The sequence below is a fragment of the Meriones unguiculatus genome, chromosome 21 (genome assembly GCF_030254825.1).
Source record: "Meriones unguiculatus strain TT.TT164.6M chromosome 21, Bangor_MerUng_6.1, whole genome shotgun sequence".
In the NCBI taxonomy this organism is placed as follows: domain Eukaryota; kingdom Metazoa; phylum Chordata; class Mammalia; order Rodentia; family Muridae; genus Meriones; species Meriones unguiculatus.
Window position 1 is genome coordinate 18,937,336 of NC_083368.1, and position 16,098 is coordinate 18,953,433.

At 41.8% G+C, this 16,098-nt stretch overlaps 1 protein-coding gene across 5 annotated transcripts in view; it reads left to right on the forward strand.

Moving 5' to 3' along the window:
* The window catches only part of Reln (reelin), a 439,480-nt gene that overhangs the window by 270,656 nt on the left and 152,726 nt on the right, over positions 1-16,098 (forward strand). For all 5 annotated transcript variants that reach the window (XM_060373778.1, XM_060373779.1, XM_060373782.1 and 2 more), the window contains exons 12-13: positions 7,251-7,402; positions 15,580-15,692. In XM_060373778.1, the coding sequence (XP_060229761.1) occupies positions 7,251-7,402; positions 15,580-15,692 (265 nt within the window). The remainder of the gene's footprint in view (positions 1-7,250; positions 7,403-15,579; positions 15,693-16,098) is intronic.

The window sequence follows — 16,098 nt, forward strand, 5'->3', positions numbered from 1 at the left end:
TGTTGCCAATGGGGGGGACTGCAGTCATATAGTATGTTTGTTTGGTGTTGGTGGAATCATTTCTCTGAGGAGTCTTTGCTTTGAAAACAGAGTGAATCAGTCAATGGCACTTGAGGAACTTTGTGAAAGGAATAAAGGTAGCATGTTCTTCTTAAGTAGGATGCTTCAGCATTTACCTGAAATAGCAATCATTCTGTTTACATCTGTGGATTTCCAGCAGTCCGTTTACCTTATAAAAATCTGATGAAACTGGTGTTCCTCTGTGGAAGTATGAGGTTGCAAGTTAAATACATTGCTTAAATATGGTTTTTAACATCTTGTGTTGATGGGAGAAACTATCATAGATAGTCATTATAATTTTCTAGACAGGAATATGCCATACCTTAAGAGAGCAGTTAACAAATAGTGAGTTTTGCTTTTTTATTTACAAAGTTGCCTTCTTTTAATAATATAATCAATTTAGCTTTGAAAGAGGTAGACATTTAGACTAAGGACCCAAAAGAGACTTCCAGAGAGGAGAGTGTTATGTGACAAAGTGGCATTTTAGTCATTTTAGGGTGGCATTGTTACTGGTCCCGAACAGCTTGTTATCTATATATGAAAAGTAAAGTTGGGTCTCAACTTTATTCCTCACCTTCAAATAAATTAAATTTATGTAAATGTGAAAAGTCAAATTTCAAACTTTAAAAAGGAAGCATGAGGGAATATCTCTATAACCTTAGGGCAAGGATTTATTAACTAGAAAAGATGACACAAGCTGATATAAAAGATGGTTCTGCTATTAAAGCTTTTTCCCATGAGCTTCTATGTGTGGTATGTGCACGTGTTCATGTGTGGGGACATGTGTAGAACACACGTGCACATATGTACACATATGGTATGTAGACACCAAAGGTTGTTCTCCGCATTTTTACTGGATCAGAGATTCTTACTGAAGCCAGAGTTCTCCAGCTAGCAAGTCCTTCTGGGCAGCCTGCCCCTGAGATCCCCTCTGTCCACCTTCGAAACACCGGAACTGCAGGCCGCCCAGCTTTTGTGTGGGTACTGGGTCCTCAGTCATCTGGATTCCGGTCCCCGTGCTTGCATGGCAATTGCTTTAGCCATTGAACCTTCTCTCCAGCCCCAATAATTAAAACTTCTAATACACCCAAGACATATGCAAAATGAAAAATAAAATGCTTATGCCCAAGAAAAATTACTGTCTAGACCACAAGGAAAAGAGACAAGAAGAGTGAGATGCTAGTGGAGAACAGACAAAGGAGAGGGTCAAGTCCAAGGACAGTAGCTGCACCTGGCCAGTCATCAACACGAAAAGACGTCCGACCTCAGCAGTAGTCATGGAAATGCAAAAGTGAGAGAGAGTCTCCTTTCCATATGCCAGGCTAAATCTTAAAAGCTGACAAAATCAGATGATGGCACAAGCTTGTTTAGAAACAGGAATCTCTTGCATCCTCCTAAGGGCAACATAATGTTATCCAACTAGTTTGAAGATTAATACAAGATTACCCAATAATTCTACTTACACACACATGCACATGTGCACACATACATGCACACTCCTACACCACACACAGACACCACACACACATGCCCTCACACTTTTCTTAGCCTAAAGTCTTGTGAGAGCCCAGAACACAGACAATTATCAGTTGCTGCTTTCTCAGTTGTTCTAAGGCGCACGACGGCTATAGGATTGCAGGTGCAAAAGAGCAAAACCCGCTGCACTCATACAACGTATGCCGTGCAGATTGGATGCCCTGTCTCTTGCAGACATGAGTAAGGGACAGCTGCTGGGGGAGCTCAGTGCCACGCGTCTTTAACACAGGTTCTTTCATGCAGTATCTCTAATAATAACCAGAAAAGTGAAAATGCCCTAATTGTCTACAACAAGATTTTAGTCATTCTCCTAAAAAGTCTCTTGGCATCTTTCATAGCCAGTAATATATTGTACAGTTTCTGAATAAGGATCTCCTCAGACAGACTTGCAAGGAGCAGAGAGGAAACAGAGAGGTGCAAATGCTATATTGGCCCACAAGCCTATGAATCTTGCAGAACATATAGCCCTCAGCCAGAGCCGAGGGAGATGGAGAAGCTAATGCTGGGCAGATGGCTTAGTGATGATCTTTTGGCAGAAAACTGAACCATCAGTCTTCAAACTTAAAAGAGGGTGTGGTCCTAGAATCAAAGTCATTGTAGTACCAGGCATTAAGAATAGACATGCAGCTGGGTGCAGTGGCACACGCCTGTAATCCCAACACTCAGGAGGCAGAGGCAGGCGGATCTCTGTGAGCTCCAGGCCAGCCTGGTCTACTAAGCAAGTCTAGGACAACCAAGGCTACATAGAGAAACCCTGTTTCAAACAAACAAGAAATTAGACACGTGCAATTTGTGAGTGAAAGAACAGATTGCTAACGTGAAGGTAGAGATGAGAGAGGCCAAGGTTAGGAGAGAGTGAATGGAGTATAAGCTGTCTCACATGACGGGGCAAAGACAAGACTATTGAAAGCAGAGGAAAGTGAAGATGGACCCAGGCAAGGCAGCCCTGCTAGGGGGAAGTGATCCAAAAGCAGGCCAGAATCCATGTTAGAAACAGTGGCCCTCTTCACTTGCCAGGAAGACCACATGAAGACCAAGCCACCATAGGCCACATATGTGCAGGGGCCTAGGTCCAGACCATGCATGCACCTTAGTTGATGTCTCAGTTCATGTAGGCCCCCATGCCACTCGGTTAGTTGTCTCTGTTGGTCTTCTTGTGAGGTTCCTGTCCCCTCCATGTCTTTCTGTCTTTCCCCCACATTTCCACAGGACCCTCAGAGCTCCACCCCATGCTTGGCTCTAAGTCCCAGCACCTGTCTCGATCTGCTGCTCACTATCACCCCTAAGGAAATAGAGGTAGTCATTAAGAGCCTCCCAACCAAAAAGAGCCCGAGGCCAGATGGTTTCAGCACAGAATTCTACCAGACTTTGAAAGAAGAACTAATGCTTCTCAAACTATTCCACAAAATAGAAACAGAGGGAACACTGCCAAACTCATTCTATGAGGGCACAGTCACCCTGATACCTAAATCACACAAAGACCCAACTAAAAATAGAATTTCAGACCAATCTCTTTTATGAACATTGATGCAAAAATACTCAATACTTGCCAACAGAATCTAGGAACACATCAAAAATATCATCCATCATGACCAAGTAGGCTTCATCCCAGGAATGCAGGGATGATTCAGCATACCAAATTCCATCAATGTGATCCACCATATAAATAAACTGAAAGAAAAAAAAAGTCACATGATCATGTCATTAGATGCTGAAAAGGCCTTTGACAAAATCCAATACCCCTTCATGTTTAAAGCCTTAGATCAGGGATACAAGGCACGTACCTAAACACAATAAAGGTGATATTGAATTCTTTAATGTCACCATCATTATTATTGGGCTCCTTCTGGGTATTAGGCCCTGAGCTAGATATAGGGACATAAAAAGAAAAGTGTATAAAGTGCACATGAGCAGCACTAAATAGAGGGCAGATGTTTTTATGCCCTCTATACATCCAAGCACCTGCTTGGCAAGACCCAGTTTAAATTTCAGTTCCTCTATGAAAATTTGCTAGACTTTTCCTGGCTCTTACAGGTTTTCATTCCAATATACATATATAACAATTACATATATAATAGCTATATAGTATATCCTTAATATGCAGACACCATATTAGCATTTATAATACAGTGCTCTCTGGTTCACGCTGCCTTATTGTTAATTTGACTCTTTTGTTTTTTCAGTATTTAAATTCGTTAAATTTTTATAATTTATTCACTTTATATCCCAACTGTAGCCCCCTCTCTAGTCTCCTACCTGCCCCACCCTTCCTCCCTCTTTTCCCCTAACCCCCTCGCCTAGATCACAGAAAGGGAAAGCACTCCTCCCCTATCATCTGACCCCAGACTGCCTGGGTCCTCTTCCTCTGTGGCCTGAAAAAGCCACCCTGCCAGGGGGAGGTGAACAAAGAGCAAGTACCAGAGTCCATGTCAGAGATGACCCCTGCTCTTCTGACTAGGGAACCCACATGAAGACTGAACTACCTATTAGCTACATCTGAGCAGAATATCTAGGTCTTTTCCATGCACAGTCCTTGGTTGGTGTATCAGTCTCTGCAGTCCGCCCCTCCCCCCCGAGCCCAGATTTGTTGGCTTTGTTGGTCCCCTTGTGAAGCTCCTGTCCCCACCGGGTCCTTCTGTCCCCCCACTCTTCCATAAGACTCTCTACACTCTGCCCAAAGTTTGGCTATGAGTTTTAGTATTTGCTTCTATTCCCTGCTAGGTAGAGTCTTTCAGAGGCCCTCAGTGGTAGGATCCCATCCTGCTCCGTATCTTCAAACAACTTCCCTCCTCAAGCACTTTTGATTTGGTAAGGGGGATAGGAGATCAGATAGAGAAGAAAGAAGAGGGTGGATTTGACCAATTTGCATGACACCCATGTATGAAAATTTCAGGCCATTAAAAAGATATTCTCCTTATTCCATATGAAGGTGAGAATTTTTCTTTCAAGGTCTGTAAAGAATTGTGTTGGTAATTTGATGGGAATTGCATTGAATCTGTAGATGGCTTTTGGTAAGATGGCCATTTTTACTAAGTTAATCCTGCCAAGCCATGAGCATGGGAGATCTTTCCATCTTCTGATATCTTCTAATTCTTTCTTCAGAGACTTGAAATTTTTTCATACAAGTCTTTGACTTGCTTGGTTAGAGTTATACCAAGGTACTTTATGTCATTTGTGGCTATTGTGAAGGGTGTTGTTTCCCTAATTTCTTTCTCAGCCCTTTTGTCTTTTGTATACAGGAGGGCTACTGATTTTTTTTTTTTAGTTAATTTTGTATCCGGCCACTTTGCTGAAGGTGTTTATCAGCTGTAGTAGTTCCCTGGTAGAGTTTTTGGGGTCACTCACCTATACTATCATAAATTCTCAACTTCATATGGAATAACAAGAAACCCATAATTGCTAAAACAATCCTGTACAACAAAAGATCTTCTGGAGGTATCTCCATCCCTGATCTTAGCTGCACTATAGAGCAACAGTTATAAAAACTGCATGGTACTGGCATAGAAACAGAATGGTGGATCAATGGAACCAAACAGAAGACACAGAAATAAACCCATACACTTATGGACACCTGATCTTTGACAAAGATGCCAAAACCATACAATGGAAAAAAGATAGCATGTTCAACAAATGGTGCTGGTCTAACTTGATGTCTACATGTAGAAAAATGCAAATAGATCCATACTTACCACCCTGCACAAAACTAAAGTCCAAGTGGATCAAAGACCTCAACATAAAACCAGACACATTAAATCTGTTAGAAGAAAAAGTGGGGAAAACCCTAGAACTCATTGGTACAGGAGATAACTTCCTGAACAGAACACCAACAGCACAGGCTCTAAGAGAAGCAATCAATAAATGGGACCTCATTAAACTGAAAAGCTTCTGTAAAGCAAAGGACACCATCATCAAAATAAAACGACTGCCTACAAATTGGGAAAGAATCTTCACCAACCCTTTAACTGACAGAGGGCTAATATCCAGTATATATAAAGAACTAAAGAAGCTGAAAAGCAGAAAACCAAATAATCCAATTAAAAAACAGAGCTAAACAGAGAATTCTCTGTAGAGGAATATTGAATGGCAAAGAAACACTTAAAGAAATGCTCAACATCATTAGCCTTTAGGGAAATGCAAATCAAAACAACCCTGAGATTTTACCTTACACTCATCAGAATGGCCAAGATGAAAAACTCAAGTGACAACACATACTGGAGAGGTTGTGGAGAAAGGGGAACCCTCCACCACTGCTGGTGGGAATGTAAACTTGTACAACCACTCTCAAAATCAATCTGGTGCTTTCTCAGACAATTAGGAATAGCGCTTCCTCAAGATCCAGCCATACCATCTCTAGGCATATATCCAAAAGAGGCTCAAATACACAATAAGGACATTTGTTCAACCATGTTTGTAGAAGTTCTACTCATAATAGCCAGAAACTGGAAACAGCCCAAATGTCCCTCAACTGAAGAATGGATGCAGAAATTATGGTACATCTACACAATGGAGTATTACTCAGCAATGAAAAATAAGGAAATCATGAAATTTGCAGGTAAATGGTAGGACCTAGAAAGGATCATCCTGGGTGAGCTGTCTCAGAAGCAGAAAGACACTCACTCATATATACTCACTCATTTAGACATATAACATAGGATAAACCTACTAAAATCTGTACATCTAAAGAAACTAATCAAGAGAGAGGACCCTGACTAAAATGCTCAATCCCCATCTTGAAAGGCAAAGAGGATGGACATCAGAAGAAGAAGAAAACAGGAAACAACCTAGAAACCTGCCACAGAGGGCCTCTGAAAAGCTCTGCCCTGCAGACTACCAAAGCAGACGCTGAGACTTATGGCCAACTGTTGGCCACAAGAGTACATAGAATCTTATGTAAGAAGTGGGAAATAGTAAGAGCTGGAGAGGACAGGAACCCCACAAGGAGAGCAACAGAACCAGAATATTTGAACATAGAGGTCTCCCCAGAGACTCATACTCCAACCAAGTATCAGGCATAGAGATAACCTAGAACTCCTGCACAGATGTAACCCATGGCAGTTTAGTGTCCAAGTGGGTTACATAGTAATGGGAAGAGGGACTGCCTCTGACATAATCTGATTGACCTGCTCTTTGATCACCAACCCCTGAGGGGGAAGCAGCCTTACCAGGCCACAGAAGATAACAATGCAGCCATTCCTGATGTGATCTGATAGACTAAGATCAGAAGGAAGGAGAGGAGAACCTCCCCTATCAGTGGACTTGGGGAGGGGTATGCGTGAAGAAGGGGGAGGGAGGGTGGGACCGGGAGGGGAGGAGGGAAGGGCTTATGGGAGTTATGGGAGGATACAAAGTAAATAATGTGTAATTAATAAAATAAAATTTAAAAAAATATTCTCTTGTTCTAGAATGTTGCTTTAGACACAGAAGAGACAAAAGTAAATGCTCTTTTGACTAAAGCTGATAACAGGGAACGTGTGGCTGAGCAGCATATGCTTAAGGTTTAGTCGTTGCCCAAAGTCTACAGTATCACATCTTCAGAATTATCTACCCGTCACTATAAATAAATAAATAAATAAATAAATAAATAAAGATTAAAAAAACCTGTATAAAGCTGCATTTGGTATTCTAACTTTCAACGATCCTTGCTTCTTTTTTAGATGGGACATCTTGGGAGCTGTTGTTGGTGTAGAGTGTGGAACCATAGAGTCAGGACTGTCCCTGGTGTTCCTCAGAGATGGAGAGAGGAAGCTGTGCACCCCCTACATGGACACAACGGGCTTTGGGAACCTGAGGTTCTATTTTGTTATGGGTAGGTACAGATCAATACCTTTGCCTTTGGAAATAATACTGGTTTATTATTTACTATAAAAATGAAAATTAGCGAAATCTGAGCTCTCCTGGCAGAATAAAGACCCGTGGTCCTGAGCTGGCCCTGCCTCAGGCCAGCCTTGTTGGTGCCGTATTGTAGACAAAGGCATTCTCGGCATGCTGTAACGAGGCCCAAAGACAAACTATTATGTTTTCTCTCACATCCCTTCCTTGGTCACAGTGACAGTGCTGCCTGTAATAACAATTAGTTTAAAAAAGAAAAAGTAAAAAGGTCATGAATTTAAAGGAGAGGACAGAGGGTGAAGTGGGAAGGTTTGGAGGAAGGAAATGGAAGGAAGAAATGTTGTAATTATAATTTTAAAAAGAAATAAAGATTCATTTTTCTTAAAAAAAAAAATAATGGGAAGAAAGCAAAGAACAAGGTAACCCCTTTGTCACATCCAGTAACTGGCCACTCATCAGTGTGAGTCATTTATTTACGTGGGTGCCCTGTTATTGCCCAGCTCTGCTGTTAGGGGAAATGGTTTATAGTACCCTAGAGTGTTCTGTAATCCTCTCTACATTCCAATAGGTTGAAAAATATAAAAAGTGTTCACAAAACAGGCTCAAATTCATTGTAGGTAGAAAAGTTGGGAAAATATCCATAGATAAATTAGGGGCTTGAACTCCTGGTGAGACCTGATAGACTAGGATCAGAAGGAAGGAGAGGAAGACCTCCCCTATCAGTGGACTTGGGGAGGGGCATGTGTGGAGAAGAAGGAGGGAGGAGGGGTTGAAAGGGAAGGGGGAGCCACAAGGGGATACAAAGTGAATAAACTGTAATTAATAAAAATAAAAAATACAAAACAAATTAGGGGCTTGAAATTTGTGGCCTGCCAAATTTATCCCACTATTCAACATAAACATAGTGACATATTCTTTCACTGATATCATTTCTGTCACATGCTGTCTTTGTAGAGTGGAAAATCACATGCAATATCTGGAAATGAAGCAGGAAGTAAACATTATCTACCTTTGAACTTAGCAGCAAAGAAGTCAGTTCATCAGGACAGAATGTTCCCAAGCCTAGGACTCAGCTACAATTTATCCTTCCCATGCCTCACTCTGCTTCTTGACAGTTGTACAGCTAGAGGTTGCATGAGATAGACCTCAAGACCATCATGGTAGCAAGTATATACACATATGATGCTTCCAACAACACAATCTGTCCACAGCAGAAAAGCCGTAGGTCAAAGTTCAGGGCATCCTTATTTACCCTAAAGTAGTTTGTTCATTTAAATATCTAGACCTCATTTCTTTTAAATAATATTAAACTGTCTCTCACTTTACTAAAGGTAATTTCTATAAAACATTAGCAAAACAAAGTTGTAGTAACCACTGTACTTTGTTTTTCTATCTTTGCCTTCTTGATAAAATTTATTTGAAGCTGATCATGGTGGTATATGCCTTTGATCCCAGCAGAGGCAGGCGGATCTCTTTGAGTTCAAGGCCAGCCTGGTCTCCCAAGCAAGTCCAGGACAGCCACTGCCACCCAAAGAAACCCTGTCTCAAAAGAAAAAAAAAAAAATTGATTTGAAATTAGAATTTCAATAGTAAATCAACGCATCTTCATAGATTTATAAAAGATTAAGTCATCGTTGTGTTAATTCTTTTGTACAGTGTCTGTGTATGAGATATTAAGTCATCTGTAATTCTTTTTGTAACAAAATTCTTATTAACTAATAATGTATTAAAGTTGTATTGACTATGCACGAAAATTTAATTTTAGTAACCCCAAAGAAAATACACCATCCAAAATAAAAAGTACTCCATTCAGTAAAAGACAGACATGCATATTGCCTATAGAGCCTGGGGTAGGTCATACAGAGACAATGGAGAGCAATGCTACCGAAGCCACAGAGTTGCTGGGTAAATGCGTTAACACATAAAAGCACTTAAATGGTGCCTCATAAACCCAACTATCTGTGCTGTTACTGCTTCGGAAGTGACTCAGACAAAGCCCATGACCACAAGTGACATTTAACTGTGGGAAGAACACAACAAGCTTTGATGGAGCGATGTGCTGTGAAAGGGCAGGGAGAGCCGAGGGTGGCTGCAGTGGAAGGGAAAGGGTAAGGCTTCAGGAAGGACATGGCATTCGACCTATTCTTGAATTGGGCTGGGATTTCAGACTAACCATTCTGAATAAAGGACATTAAAAAAAAATCAAAGTATGTGATACATTTGCAGCTAATTTTTCCAAAAGCTTAATAGAAGCATGTAAAGTGACCTAGAGGGGTGCTTTTCTCAATCCCACTGAAGGAGTTTAGCTCTTTCTCTTGCTGTCATGTCGAAGGATTCTTGCTAGGACTCTATTACCTGTTTTTAGGAAGGTATTTCCATCAAGAGTGTGAAAGAAACACTGAACTAATCAGAAACCAGAAGAGAAGACACTAGTTGGGGCAGTGGGGTCAGATCACCGTACAAGGAAAGAAAACAGAACAGAGTGTTACAGCTTGGCTAAGCTTGTAACGGTGTTAAAAGTTTATAATGAACAATATTTTAAAACAATAAATATTAATTTTAACAGATTTTGATAAGTACTTTCCCTTTCCATGCTGTGTATGTTATCTGGCAACTCTGTTATGTATCTAATGAGCCAGTCAAGGCAACAGAAGAATGAGTCAGTGTTAAGTGACAGTGAGAAGAAGGGGATCAAGACAGGATGTCTGCAGAGACACGGCCAACCAAAGCTGGTACACAGCTGACTGTGGGTTTATGAAAACAATGTGTCTAAGGAGAGGTACCATTTCCTACAGTGGCACATGTTTTTAAAAGAGTCAGGTGTGCGGAAGCATTTGGTCCTAGACATGTGAAGGCTTGGGTTTCTAGAAGATCATGTTAAGATAGAGATTCTGTTCACAGCGTAGAGCACATTTGAAAACCACTCACTTCCTGAGCCTTGATGAGTGAGTGCTGCATAAGTGAGGTGATGAATAAAGAAAAGACACTTTTGGCTGAATTTTCAAAGCTCAACTAATTTCCCCAGAGCTGCTGATAGGCGGTGACATGAAAAACTTAGGGAAAATCTTTTCCTAGTGGAGGGAAAAGGAAAAAAGAAATAGAGACTGCAAAAGAGCATGAAGAGGAGAAGGAGGCAGGCAGGTGGACAAGGGGAGCGAGCTCCCTTGGGAGAAGATGGTGATCTGCATAGGATTGCCATGGAGGGTAAAGTCAGCCAGGATAAAGGCTCAATAATGTCATCAGAGATGAGCAAATATGGAGTCAAGATCTTGAGAAAGCAGCGTTGAGAGAAGCTGATCTTCAGGCTGAGATAAAGGAGGACAGGATAGAAGGATTGGAGAGGAGAACGCTGGACCAATAGAAGAGATTTCCAAACTGTGGCAGCTGGGGAGAAAATAGAGAGCACTGTGAGAAGGGATTTAGGATGAGTTTATAATGCGGTGCTCTGGGAAGTTAGCGCCTAGTTTGTTTATCAGCTCCAGATGACACTTCCTCTCAAGCTTGAGTTTATGACGCATTCAGTCCTTGGTTCCTATCGGTTTTTACGACTGTCGTTTGTCTTAAACCTGTACAACTTTCAGAATTAACTTAAAACCTCATTTCCCACTCAACAAACATCATTGAGGACCAGCATCCAGGACAGTGCTTTAGAGCCAAACTTCAGTGAACAGGACAAAAATAGCCTAATAAATACCATTCATTTTATGGTCTGCTCATTGTCCCTCTAAAATGGTTTACTGAGCATTTAGTTTGTCTCAGCTCTCTTAGTTCACACCATCCCTTTTCTCTGGAATTTTGCCACAGTATCTCATCACAAAGCAGTTAATGCTAATTGTCATTCTTTCTGCTGAGGACTCTTCCCTTATGCTGTGATCTCTGTGGATGTCTTAGGTGACTTTGCTAGGTGCTGTTTTTCTCTTCTATACACAGAAACATACCTGTGATAAGTAAATAATAAACTAGGCATAGTAAAAGGCTAACTGGAAGCGTTAGTGACAGAGTGAAACACGGGGTGGGAGGTGGCTTAGTGGCTAAAGAACTTGCCTTGAAAGCCAAGAGTTTGAGTTCGCACCCCCCCCCCAGCACCCATGGAAAAGCCCAGTGCAGTGGGGAACGCCCGTAATCCTAGCCCTTGGGGCAGAGAGGAAGGATCTCTGCACCTTGCTGACCAGCTAGTCTAGCTGACTGGTGAACTCTAGCTCTAGTCAGAGACCCTACCCCCAAAAATAAGCCGAAGAGCAATAGACAAAGATACCCAACATTGACTTCTGGCCTCTTTGCATGGCAATGTGAGTATATGTGCACCCAAGTTAACACACACGCACACACAAACAATCGTGAAGTGTCAGGTGAATGTTAATAATTTCACATCCTCCTTGGCTACATGTAACACACACTATGTTAAAAAAAAAAAAAAAAGCCTGAAATAATGGACATACTACTGTATGTCCACTAGTGCTATGAAAATAGTTAAAATTCAGCAAAGTTGCTTTCTTCACACAAATAAGTGCCAATAAAGCTGTTTAGGACAGAATGTAGGTACTCTAAAACTGACCCCCCATCCAGCTTTAGTTGAGATCTCTCTGTACTTTAATTGCTGTACAAAATGCCTCTGGAGCCTGCCCTTCCACCACGCATCAGAGCTTGGTAAGCCAGGCAAGATGCCATTTCTTCCTGTAGGAGTTGCTGTCACAGGACTGACAGATTGCCTTCAGAGGGGTGTCTCAGAGCAGCCCTGTCACCGTCCTCACGTCTCAGTTCCCCCGGCTTTCTCTTCCACTCTGTTCTGTGGGAGAGGCCCCCACGTGTCTTCTCTGTACATCAGCTGCCATTCACTGGCTGCTCTTAGAAGAGCAGACACCAGGAAGCAGTTCACCAACCCGAGGAGAACTGACTGCCCAGGCCTGTGCTCTTAGAAAGGCTACGCTAAAACCACACCATAGGACTTCTCACTGTTTTAGCTCCTTTCTTGATAATTTAAAATATATACTCAATGTTTGATGGGGAAAAAGTAGTTTTCTAAAGGAGAATCCTGGTTTTTTGTGGATCTTCCCCCAGGCAGCACCATTCACAATAATGCTAGTCACTGCTTTATTACACAATACAATAAAAACCGAGGACATATGCTGAACTTCCTTTTCCCTGGCTTAGCTAGGTACTCTAGCTACAAGGTCATCTCCAGAAGCCTCCAGTCCTGTGCTGTTTGTCTCACGGACCCTGGCTTCTCAGTTAGCAACCAGCTTCTTGGGATATTGCTTAAACATGTCAAATAGATTAGGATGAGCTTAGGAGGCTCAAGAGGATTTTCACAGTATAATTCTAATAGAGCACTTCTAAAGCCAAACACAAGTGTCTGGTGAGGCATTTGCTCAGGTTGTTGAAAACTGTCTCACTCAGAAAGATGAAAGAGCGATGTTTCATCAATACGACAGCTTGCGCAGCAGGGTGAGATTTGAATGTGGCCTAGATGGAGTGACCATAGTCAACTGTTGCTATCTGTAGATCCAGATAACCAGTTTCCTTCAGGGCCCCAAAGGTGCGACCCTGAGGACTCAGAAAAGGCTAATGGGCAAGTCACAGTTCTCATCAACAGGCTACGAGAACGTAATGTTTACAGCATCAGATCAGATATTTTCATGCTGTCATGTCATGGCAGCAGCTCTAGAACATGAGCAGTGGTATGCCCACCACACAGCCAGCCACTCGGGTAGGCATTGATCTCCAAGAACCCTTCTACTCCTGTAGATTGTCAAAGTTGTGTTTTTGTTTTTTGTTTTTTTTTCTCTACAGCCTTCTTTTTGGCTACTCTTCCTTTAATTATGAAACATCTTATACTAATTAGGCTCCATCTAGCTTTCTTAGCGTCACTTGTCAGACAGTTTCTTCCTACGGGCAGTCCCCATTATCCAAACTGAATCAGATGAGACATTTGTAAACAGCCAACATCCTGCTGGCTTATTTAAGTTTAGCTGGTACCCCCACCATTATTTGTTGATTTCAAGAACTTCGCACAGGATGACCTTCTTCTAGAAGTTGAGGGGTACCTTATTGGCACTACAGAATGGAAGCAATCCCAGTTACCTGTAAATACAGTTAACATCAGTGACGTTGATGTTGGAACAGAGGAATTTCTCAGACGTGTAACGGTAACAGAAAAGGCTGGCGTGATGAGTTTCGGAAGTGCTTCTGCGTGCCTGTACTCTCATGTGGCTGGTGCCGTTCTGAGTGACTGTGTGGGGCTTCTACTTAGCCATAATTACTAATCATGTGTATTAGAGAGAGATTAGATCAGTGGTAACAAGACAGAACTCCTGCTTGGACTATTCTGCCATCAGGAGTCTCTCCCCTCCCTTTCTAATGGTGTAACAGTTTGTGTGACCAAAAAGCACAGTGAGAAAGAGCAAACTGTGCTATATACCTTCCACCAATAAGATGAAGCACCAGATATAAATGTAAAAAGTAAGAAGGTACATACTTAAAATATCTGCTAAAATGCTATTGATGTAACTTGAAACATGGCCATAGCACCATTTCAGAAGTCTTTGATGCAGGGAGTCACCAAACATTTTCATATAAATGTGCTTAAAGACAAAAATAATTTGATCATCTAGGTAGATACAGAAAAGGCCCTTGAAAAAAATCCAACATGACTTAATGACAAACGTCCTAGAGAGGAGGACTAGAGAAAACATACCTCAGCATAATAAAGTCTACATATGATAGACCCACAAGCAGCATTATCCTAAATGGGGAAAAACTGAAAGTGATACTGTTAAAATCAGGAATAGGACACGGCTGTCCACTGTCCCCACTCCATTTCAATATAGTGCTCAAAGCACTAACAGTGCTAACGGAGCTGGAGGGTAAGAGAAGGAAAGTAAGGGATGCAAATAGGAAAAGATACCGAATTATTTCAATTTACGGATGATATGATTTTATACATAAAGATCCCCAGATTTCCACCCGAAAACTGTAAACAGCCAACAATTTCAGCAAAGTGACGGGGTACAAATCAACTTACAAACTCAGTCGCCTTTCTGGACACCAACAACAAACAAACTGAAAAAGAGCTTATGGGCACACTCACACTTACCGTAGCCTCAAAGACACTGAAAATCTTAGAATATACTTTATCAAGGAGATGAACGACCTCTACAATGCAGACTTCAACTCTGTAAAGAAGAGGTTGAGGAAGACACCAGAGAAGACCTCCATGCTCATGGATTGGTAGAATTAATATTACGAAAATGATTGTTCTACCAAAAACCATTTACAGATTCACTGTTACCCCAGCCAAAGTACCCAGAGCATTTTTCACAGAAATAGAAAAGAAAAATTCTAAAACTTTTTTGGAACTACAAAACAAACAAACAAACAAAACCCCTTACGTAGCCAACACAATCCAGAGCAAACAGAACAATGTGGTAGGATTACTATTCCAGATTTCAAAATATATTCTAGAGCCATAATAATAAAGCAGTGTGGTACTGGCACAAAACAGAATTGTAGACAGATGGAATAACACAGAAGAACCAAGTGTGAGCATACCTAAGTATAGCTACTCAAAGGCCATGATGAACAGGTTCTCAGAGGGACTGGGGCGATGGCCAGTCCCTGGCATGCTGGCTCACTCTGTGATCGCAGCACTGTGGAGGCAGAGACTGACAGCGCCTTGAGACCTGCAAGTTAGCCGGGTTGGTCTGCTCCATGAGTTCCAAACCAGTGAAAGACCCTGTCTTAGCAAAAAGGTGTCACATAGGGTTGTCCTCTGGCCTGCACACTCAAGTGCAACAACGCCTACACACACGTGTATTCACACAAAAAAAGGCACACATGTACAATTGTGCCTCATGCACCCAAAAAGGCACTTCTTTTTAACTGTGTTGAATCATGGCCGTGTCACCCAGTGCTCAGCACACACTGTTATTTTAGTAATCCCATTAAACAACAAGTAGTACTGGTCTTTCCATCTCGACATGGCTCTCCTGAGCTATCTTCATGAATTAATTCCTTGGGCCTCGGGCCTCATTGCCTTTGTGTAAAGGTACCACTGAGGAGCATGTGCTACTGTAATTATTTCCTACTCTGACTTGTAACACTGATGGTTTGGGTGCAAGTTGGGTTCTAACACCAGGACATTTTTGTTTGGTACAGGAGGCATCTGTGACCCCGGAGACTCTCATGAAAACGATATCATCTTATATGCAAAGATTGAGGGGAGGAAAGAGCACATTGCGCTGGACACTCTTTCCTATTCCTCCTATAAGGTACAAACGCCAGCCCTTCTGCCCAATGACCCGCCTCAACTCTCAGGCTGAAGCCACATCCACAAAGACCGTGCCAGGCGCAAAGGCGCAGCCTCTCTTTCCGTGCTGCCCCAGGGAATGGCGAGCTTGTTTTTTGAAGTGACTTGGGATTTTTAACATTCATTTTTATTTCTGATATAAATGAAAACTCAGATTTTATCAGGAAGAACGAATTACGGCAACAATAAAGTAAAAGCAGTCCTCTGAATGACACTTATTCTTGTCCCTGAGAAGGCTGTGGCTCTTAACTATAGAACTTCACAGCCTTGCTTTCAGACAACATGAGTGTAGAGTCCCACACTAGGGATTTAGACATAATGACTAGAGCCCCGTACTAATTGGAGAGCTACAGGACTGCCCTTTTCCT